This window comes from Lepisosteus oculatus, chromosome 13 (assembly GCF_040954835.1).
Source record: "Lepisosteus oculatus isolate fLepOcu1 chromosome 13, fLepOcu1.hap2, whole genome shotgun sequence".
In the NCBI taxonomy this organism is placed as follows: Eukaryota; Metazoa; Chordata; class Actinopteri; order Semionotiformes; family Lepisosteidae; genus Lepisosteus; species Lepisosteus oculatus.
This window is the reverse complement of record NC_090708.1, coordinates 5,899,916-5,909,210: the sequence shown is the minus strand read 5'-3', so window position 1 is coordinate 5,909,210 and position 9,295 is coordinate 5,899,916. Positions and strand designations below refer to the sequence as shown.

Genomic DNA, 9,295 nt, shown 5'->3' with positions numbered 1-9,295 from the left:
GAAAGAAGTTCTGTGACAAAAATAAAGGAAGCGGTTCATTTTACTGTGCTGTACTGGGTTCATGCAGAATGGCATCTCAATGGAGACATCTTTCCCTTTTTTGTGTTTACTCAATGGTTTGAGACAACGGTAGTCTATTGATTCTTTCAAATTGGCCAGACAATGATCAATTGTTAACAGGTTTAATCTGACCACAGCTTGAACCAGATCTGTAGTGCATTAATTTATTCAGTATGCTTAGTCACTACATTTGATAAACTCCCCTTTCTTCTTGGAAGTAATAAAACCTTTCCATTCCCATGGATCTGTACTTCTCAAACACTGGAAGTCAAGAGCAGAGGGGAATTTCTTTAGCATTTTTATCAGTTACCTCTAGCAGTTAGGAATCCGTCTGACATTACCTGCTTAAGAAGTAAGGAAAATGTTAGAACAAAAAACACGATACTGTTGCTGTAAATAAACTGTTCTCTTTCAAGACTTGATGGTTAGGTTAAAGTCAGATCAGGAACTGGATCAGGGAATTTGATTTTTATCTGCACTGTAAAGGACAGAGATATTGTATTACAGTTAGCTGCAAATGATGTCAATTCAAATTAAAAATGGTTATTGTTTATATAAAAATAACCCCCCAAAATCATAAGAATTTAAGAGCTTACCCCAAAAAATCAAAACAATTTAAAAACTTTTCACTATTATTGGAAGAAAATGCATGCAAGGCCTGGCCTTCTTTACCGATTGTTTTTCCAAAAGAATTTGAGATTCTTTGTTCACCATCTTTGTTCGTATCATTCACCAGAGAGAGGTTACACACAGCTTGGCTCAGAAACCAAGAGAAACATTTCACTCAATACAGATATAAAAATGCACTGTCATGCTGAATTCTTATTTACTTGATGAAACATTGACCTAATGTTTTGGCACACTGATTTTTTTTTAATGTCTTTTACATCAGTAAGAATTAAACCAGTAAGAATCCTCCACATTAGTTTTTTTGTCATATACTGTATACAGTATGATACAGTATATGGATATGTAAAGGAAAATATAGTGTATATGTATAAACATACATCTCCATTTCAGGTGAAAAAATTTGTGGAACATGGGTATAGATTGTGATAGAACCCTGTCCAATCTGGACCTAGTGTAGATTTTCTTCTTATTTTCTGAGGAAATTCAAGTACTGATGTTAATCCTTATCTGGTCAGCAGACATAGCTTCATTAAGTCGTCAGCAAAATGTTTTGTTCAGGGCAATGAATGGTCATAAAAGAAGTTAGTTTAATAATTAACACTACACATGAAAAAAAGTGTAACTATAGTCTGTCTGCTGATTGGGGTAAAGAAGCAACCCAAACTATTTTTAGTTCATTAAGAAGTTGCTAAGTTGACTAAGGACTTGATGGCATGATCTTGTGAAATGAAGACCAGTTCCAGAAATATTTATATGTCAGCCAAATGGCTGGACATCTTAAATTTTTTATTGAGCTTGAGTTAAAAAATCATTAATGTTATAAAGCGATAAATCAAATTTTGTTTCAGCTACCCACATTAAATAACAATGATAATGATTATTATTTTTAAAAAGCTGAGACTTCACAGAAGAGTTTCCTTATTGAATGCTGTTAAACTGTGTCTTGGACAACAAACATACGGCAAGGCTTGCAATAGAAAGTATATAACAAAGGAAAGAGTTCACTCCAGTGCATTAGGCACAGCACAGCCTTTTAATAGTTCAGTTGTTTTTGGACAGCAGAAGCTCTCTTACTGCCACACTATATGAATAATTGATTCTCTGCAGAATATTCTTAAGAATTCGTACACCTGCATTTTGTAATACAATTTTGTAATACAGTAGTGTGCAATCGCCATACACCTGTGCTGGCAGTACTGTGGACAGATGACGCACGATGAAGCACAATTTGCATTTCTCAAATAAGAATCACTTATCTTGAATACCAGCTGCTTATCAGTGCTAACATGCTTTTATGTGTCACATAATGCTGCATAAAACTACATTCACCAAACGTTCCTATTAATTGTATGAAGTGATTATGTTAAATTGCTTCTTTTTTAAATGTTTTGTTGAAAATCTACCTTGTATATTTAATGTTTGCTAACTTCACATTTTAAGCCTGCCTCCTGGGAACTGATTTTGTAGATGAGAAAACTGGTTTGTTTAAGAAACCTTTACTTTTGCTTTATGAAAGAAGTCAGGTTCTGCAACATTTCACTGCAGGCATACACCAAGAATGCATATTTATCTTCATTTTGTGAAACACTTTACACATTAGAGATGTCTAGAAAGTTTTTTTTCCATCAAGATAGAAAACAGTGCTATGTGGTACTGACAAAACCAGGTTAGACAGGTTCTACAATATGCTTTTTGTCCATAACTTACAAAGCAAAATGCCTGGTTGGTAACTGATTTGCATTGCAAAACCTCTTCTGGAAATCATTTAATGTGGTGATTATTAATAGAGTTCCATGCCTTTTACTGTACATAAAATATATGATGACAACTGGTTACTTAGCCTGCTAAAGATGTCTGTCACTATCAATAAAATTTTCACATAACATTGAGTTACAGTCCCACGATTATGAAGAAAAAAATGTCTTCATAATAAGACCACACGTAAAAGTATTTATTTCTATTTTATTTAAAGTTCAAGAAACATTCATACTTGTAGCAAAACTACACATTTTTCTTAGAAACTGTAATGATTCTAAGAAAAAAAAAGCATAATTTAAACAAGACAAACATCATTCTCACAAGATTATTACAGAAGTGTCTTAACTTGATAGCAACCTGTTCATTGAATTCTCTAGTTTTTACCATTTAACATTCATGGTTTTAAATGATATAAAAGATTAGTATTATACTACCCTTCACATTGCTTAACACTATGACAGCTATCAAGTGAACAACACATACTGCTCTAACCTAAAGATACAATAGGTTTGTAACATTAACCAAAGTGAACATACTGTACTTAGTGATTCATAATAAAGATAAGCATACTCTGCTAATTAACACAGTAACAGATCAGACATTAATAGTTATCTATACAGATGCATATTGTTCAACCACCCTTCACCATAAGGGAAAGTAAAAAACAGAAATAGAAATAACTTTACACTTATGGAAACTTTATACTTTGATCTTTTGTGTTCGTCCATTTTTCAGTTTATTTACAGAGAAGTTAAAAGAGACAAGCATAAGAAGATCTCTCAGTTTGGCTGCTTTGAAAATATTGCAGAATTACTTCAGTCCATCAAGTTCAGCAACCAAGGCTAGCAATCAATAATTTACAGTAAATTCTTATTCACAGTGTTTAATGCAGTTTCAGACATGTTGAGACTTACACAGTCAATATTGCTCTGGGCATTGCAAGATTATGTAAAGTTGTAGTGACTATAAAGCGTTATATAAAGACAGAATGTATTTTGATCAGCGTTTGGGCTCATGTGCAACCCTGTACTACATTAAAGACAAAACATACTCCAAGTGTTTGTGTTTACACATACTGTATCTACATGAGAAGTGCTGAATTTCACGATGCACAATATCAAACCTTCCCGTTACTTTGAAATTCTTATTCTTACAGAAAGCAGAAAATTGGATTTAGTCATTCCTCTTTATATAGTTACAGTCAATTTATAGATAGATTCCAATTATATTGGATACAGTCAGAACAAACAGGTGTGATTAATATTTATTCAGTTTCTTTTTTCCGAATTGATAGTTGAGTCAACATGAGAGCTGCCTATGTGCAAACTTCAGTGCATCTTTCAGAAACAAATGCCTTAATATGGTTTCAACACAGGATAGTGATGGGAAGAAACAGCCGAGAATGGTTGGACTACTGGGAAACCTCTACTGCTGCCAAGTGCCAATTCTGCCGAGACAACTCGAATAAAACATGTTCAGTCCTTCCTTGACAGCGAAAAGATAGAAATGAAAGTTGTGATCTGCTGGCAATCTTCCGCGGAAGAAATTATTTATTTAAAAAAAAACAACAACTCATGCTCTAGAAGTCCGCTGCTGTCGAAAGTCAGTTCATCAAGGCAACAGTACTTTTGTGTTGGCCTCCAAAGAAGCCAGAGAAAAACTCCAGGGCCAGACGGACGTGGATTGGAATGAAGACGTAAGAAGTGTAAACCACCATTGCGATCATCGTGAATAAAACAGTATTGAAGATCGACTGTTCCCAAGGTTCCAACACATAGATTCCAGTGATCAGCAGGTACTGGTAATAAAGCCAGCAGATATATTCCTTCAGGCTCTTCACATCCATCGGGCCACTTTGAAACGGACAGGGTAGCCACACTAGAGGCACAAGAGACACACAAACACACAAATACACAAATATATCAATTGCATGAGCTGTTAGATCTGGTCCTTGGGGGCTATGACATTTTTTTTTCATTACATCTAAGATCTTCATTACTACATCGATCTCATGGCTTGATTTATGTAAATCTATAAAAAAAATACCAGTGTGTGTAACTCTACCCCTTGAGCTGGAAATGATAAATCCACTGACTGGAGGTCCTCGGCTACACAAGTGAATGCTGTACTGACTTAATAATAGGTTTAATTTGAACTATTTGATTTTTCACCATGGTGGAGGTTGCTTGTGAGTAGACTAACCAAACTTGTAAATGTGCCAGTCAAGCAGCTCGTCGGTCCAATTAGGGGCTCAATGAAACGAAGAGCTCAGATGGAATGAAACCCTGTACAGTATGTGTCCAGACTGTTGAGGGCCATCAGGTCTTCTAGCTCTTCTTCCATATGAGCTTTAATTTGCTTAATTAAGCCAATTACTTGATTCTACTATTTCCCCAGGTCAGGGGCTGTTAGTTATTTTTGACACACAGGCCCCAGATTAAAAGAAAACAAGTTAAACACACAGCACCTTATGCTTTTGTGTTTGCCAGAGGCTCCTCTGTCTTGTATTCTTTCTTGCTGGTTGTACATTAATTTGCAGTGTTTTTTCATGTACTGGCCACAGAACCTCTGCTGGTTTGCAGCTCATATAGACTGGGATTGACCCACCCTGTTTTAGAGGGGATCATTTTGAGGATTTAGATGGATTATTTTAAACTGTTAGAAGAATTATACTGTTAGAGGAATTATTTTAAACTCTTAGGAGAATTATACTGAGGTTTGGTTCTGTACTGTGTCACCAATGGGTACAGGTTCATCTAATAAGATTCATAATGGCCTAGCTGATGACTGATAACTAAGTTTTCTAGAATAATGAGGTCACCCATTAGGGAGAACAGTTGTTTCTTTAGTTTGTTTTTTTACTCACACCTGGGACGAAAATAATTAAAAGCTTTCTGAATGAGGAACCAGGTGTTTCAAAAATTGATTTTACAATGTCCCATGACTCACTGACAGATTTACGCTTCATTTATTAATGCATAAAAAAAGTAAAAATGAAAGAGTTTGTGGTATAGATGATATAAAAGATAATAGTTGTCAAACTGCCACTAAAACACTTGAAAAACTGGAAACGAGCACATTTGACATTTCGTTGTAACGGAACATCACATACAGTATATCGTGCCTGCTTGTAGGCAGTGTTGCAAGAAGGCCGGTGCGTGCACTTGTATCCTGATGTCACCCTGTGCCCTGCTACCCCTGTTTGTTACAGTTGCAGGCTCTTCAGAAACCACCTTCACAGAACCAGCCCACAGAAGCAGCAGGAAAGTAGCCACAAGTGAATATGGAAAAGTGGCCATTCTGCACCTCCAGCCTGGGATGCTAATATCGATGGGTAAAGAGGATGTGAGTTCTTCTTTAGAAACCGTCTTTAATCTTGAGTACAATAATATGAAACACGTTCCCCCTTGAGCTTTTAACACACTTTTGTCCAGCGTCAGAGCCTGTGCAGATTTCTGCTTCAAATGTAGCGGAGGACTGCGCTTTCGAAAATACGGCAGCGTGACACATGAGATTGCACGCAAACTGCCTCCGCCACCTGGCAGCGATTCGCTGTTGTTGTTTCTTAGCAATTATTTCATCGGCTCGAATTAAAAGGGGGAGCTGCACGGCAAAGGAAAGAGACCGGCAAGGGATTCTTGTAATGCGAAACTCGCACACTTTCCAATCTTGTAACAGTAGATTGGACAAATCCATTAACTTGGCAGACATGAACGAAACTTTGTGCTCTTCGTGATCCTTTGAGGGTGAAAAAAAGTGCTATATCAATCATTATTTTTGACTGTATGTTTAATTTGCCTGTATATATTTTGTATGCATTATTATTTTTAAATGCATATGCAGGCCATTTGTGCTGTAATGTTTATTCCGTAGCCTTTGGAATACGAAGCCTTTTCCAGCACTAGGCAGTGCCCCAGGGCTAAGTGTGCAGCACCTTTTGTTAACTAGGAATCCCAGGGTAACCAGAGAAGTGCCACGCAGAAATCTCCCGAGTCTGCCCTGGTGTTCTACAATACTCTAATAAGACACGAGGGGGGCTAGGTGTTACATCCCAGCAGGCAGACTTGATCAAATAAGCCACTCGATGACAGTTTCCCTTTCATTTTAAACAGGCCAGACATAAATAAAAGTTCAGGTTTAGGGAATCTTTCACTGAATTCCCACCCTCTGGGGGCTAGCTGTACTTTTGACATACAGTACAGTTGCTTCAGTAAAATCCCCCCCGTTTGCTTACAAATTGAGCCTAACAACCTTTCCAGCTGTAATTTAGGAAAACGCACGAACAGCATTAACAAATCATACTGTAACTATCTGGCGCACATTGGTAAGCCGCCTTTATTATTATTATTTATAGAGTATAATTAAATACTTTACTGTATATGTGGGAGAATCAACAGTATGTTTCTGACATGACACTGCTTGCTTAGTAGTGTACAGTTGTGCAAAGTGGCACCAAACCACTCATGAAAGTCGACAGGACAAAGCAAATTGGGCAACCCGTAGATAACCCCGGTAAACTCGTCTTTTTATTAGAATAAAAAATATAAATATGCATAATAAAATGGTTACTTGTCTGCCTAATTTGGATGAGGAAAGGTAATGTATTAATTGGAGAAATAATTATGATACATTGTCGAGAAGTACAGTATGACACGTTTTCTAACTTATACGTGTGGGTCCAGACGGGACAGCAGTCGTCAGAGCCCAGCTGAATTGTTAAGACTTCAATGGAACACAACACAATGACTAAATAAGTGATATAAATACGGATATTAAAGGACAGATATTAATCCAGACACGTTCAAAATTTGTCTGAACGTGTTAAGGCGAGCCTTCTCTGAAACTCGTTGTAAATGTAAATTGATGTCTCATTTACACATTGTTCACTGAGCAAGTGAACAATGTGTAATGCCAAACCCTGTGACATTAATTCTGGTTGATCTGTAACAGAAGAGAACAGCACAGATGTAATACGTTTAAATGGAAATATTTTCTTAGCGATAGGGGTAAAATTTAAAACCCAGATTCAAGACCGGGTGGCTGTATTTGAACTGTATTCAAAGACATTCTTGGTCAAAGTCACCCCCTCCTCATTCAATTCTGTCAGTGTGTTAAAATGGGGAAAAGTATTCACATTTTCCAAGTGTATCATTAAAAAAACACACATATTTATATATATTTGGGACAAATACTTTCACTTAAGCGTTACCCCGAGACCAAAGCCAATAAACAAAGTGATTAATTACAGTTTTTTAAAAAACGATAGCAAGAAATATCACACTCACCTATATCACCTTCCTTTTAACTCTACTGTTAGTGGGTAAGGTTTATTGCAAGACGCCGAAGCGAACTGACAGAATTCCACCAGTGTGCCACTGCTTTATGGAATCTAAAAGCTGCCCTACCTGTTCACCATCCACCAGGTACCTTTCTTTTACCACACCCACTATTCATGTTTACACTCACCTGTGCGTTAGATGGGTGTACAGTACTGTATGTTTAAAGCACACGGAAAAGATTACAGATGAAGCCCTGCGCGCCTCGTCCCAACACAGGCTGAGTATAAAACAAAGTAAAAAAAAAAAGCTTGTTTGAAGCAGTGTTTGCTTTTCCGAAAACCGTCACTTCCACACTGATACAATTGGTACGTGCAACGAAATTACTGAACTTTCTGTCTTTCCCTCTGTAATATCCTCATAACAGCCTGCCATCACACTGATGATGCACCGCAGTCATGCGGACCCTGGAGTCCGTCTGCAGTATTTCAGCAGAGGAAACGCTGTAACAGCATAAGTATCACTTTTCTTCTAATTTAAAGATGCTGCAAAATTTGGCACAAGCGTCAAATATAAATATGCAAGCGATGCTAGAAAAATGCATGTGTATACAACGACAACCGAGACAACCCCCCCATCCCCAGTCATCTGGCGACACACGCAATGGCGTAGGCTGCAAGGACCGCAAAGAGACACTACAAAGTCAGCCGGACATTTGACATTTACGTTTTGAAAAACGTTCCTGATCCGTTATGTCATAGACCATGCAGTTCCGCGGCAGACCGAAAATAGGTATCGCAGAAACAGCATGAGATAAAGGTGGTTGTTTTCCCCCTCACTGCAGCAGAATTATAGTACAGTACCGAGTTCAGTTCCCCTTAGAAATCAGCATCTCACTCCAGTCATTTCACGGGCTCCGCTGGCTGTCGAGGCGCGTTCACGGTGTTGCTTGAAACGCAGCAATTTCGGAGGTGAACGCGCAGACGATGTCGATAGTCTGGACAAGGACAGTAGACTTAAGTATCTAGAGGGTGCATACAGCTCCAAACTCATCTATTGGCGGCAGTATCTTTTTAAAAAATACTTTTACACATTAAAACGTAAAGGGTTTAATTAAAATTTACAACAGAGCTAATGCAAACATACAGTAGCTTGTAGTGACAGTATTTTTGAAGACGGTCGAGTACGGAGCTGAGTCAGCATGCGTAGGCTGCAAAGAAACAGCTAAAGGTTTATTCTTCGCTGAAAGGAACAGAAAGGAAACACTAAGTTTCGGCTTTGGAGCCTTCTTCAGGTGGTAATATTTTAGTCGTTAAGAGTTAACAGCCATCAAAGCACACATGCTTGCTGGTGGGATCCAAGATGCTGTCTTGTCAGACGGTGATTAATTACTTCAGTAAACCTGTCTGCCTGGTGATACTAAGGTTTGAATTGTAGTGCAAGCAGCGTTTTATTACTATTTGTTATTATCACATGCGTTTTCTCCTAAGCTAAAACTGGCTGAGATGTCAAGGTAATATGAGATGGCTGATATACGGTAAAACTGTGTTCTTCTGCGCTCTTTAGGTATA

General features: G+C 37.7%; 1 protein-coding gene across 5 annotated transcripts; it reads right to left on the bottom strand.

The window, feature by feature from the left end:
• Window positions 1–2,637: 2,637 nt before the first annotated feature.
• On the bottom strand, window positions 2,638–8,732 carry sptssb (serine palmitoyltransferase, small subunit B). 5 transcript variants are annotated; one of them, XM_015360946.2, is made up of 3 exons: window positions 8,588–8,732; window positions 7,915–8,004; window positions 2,638–4,326 (listed from the first exon to the last, which is right to left on the bottom strand). In XM_015360946.2, exon 3 carries the CDS (start codon window positions 4,292–4,294, stop codon window positions 4,052–4,054), a length of 243 nt encoding a protein of 80 aa, XP_015216432.1. In that variant the 5' UTR covers window positions 4,295–4,326; window positions 7,915–8,004; window positions 8,588–8,732; the 3' UTR covers window positions 2,638–4,051. The 5 variants fall into 5 exon arrangements, with proteins under 5 accessions (XP_015216432.1, XP_015216434.1, XP_015216430.1 ...); XM_015360948.2 differs by lacking the exon at window positions 7,915–8,004; XM_015360944.2 differs by lacking the exons at window positions 7,915–8,004; window positions 8,588–8,732 and adding an exon at window positions 8,451–8,578.
• Window positions 8,733–9,295: the final 563 nt, after the last annotated feature.

What these genes read in the sequence shown, in the direction of transcription:
- sptssb (XM_015360944.2), bottom strand. Translation starts at nt 8,490, where the DNA reads ATGGTCTATGACATAACGGATCAGGAACGTTTTTCAAAAC. An exon ending in TCAGGAACGTTTTTCAAAAC is followed by an intron (nt 4,327 to 8,450) that starts GTAAATGTCAAA and finishes TTGTGCCTCTAG; the next exon opens with TGTGGCTACCCTGTCCGTTT.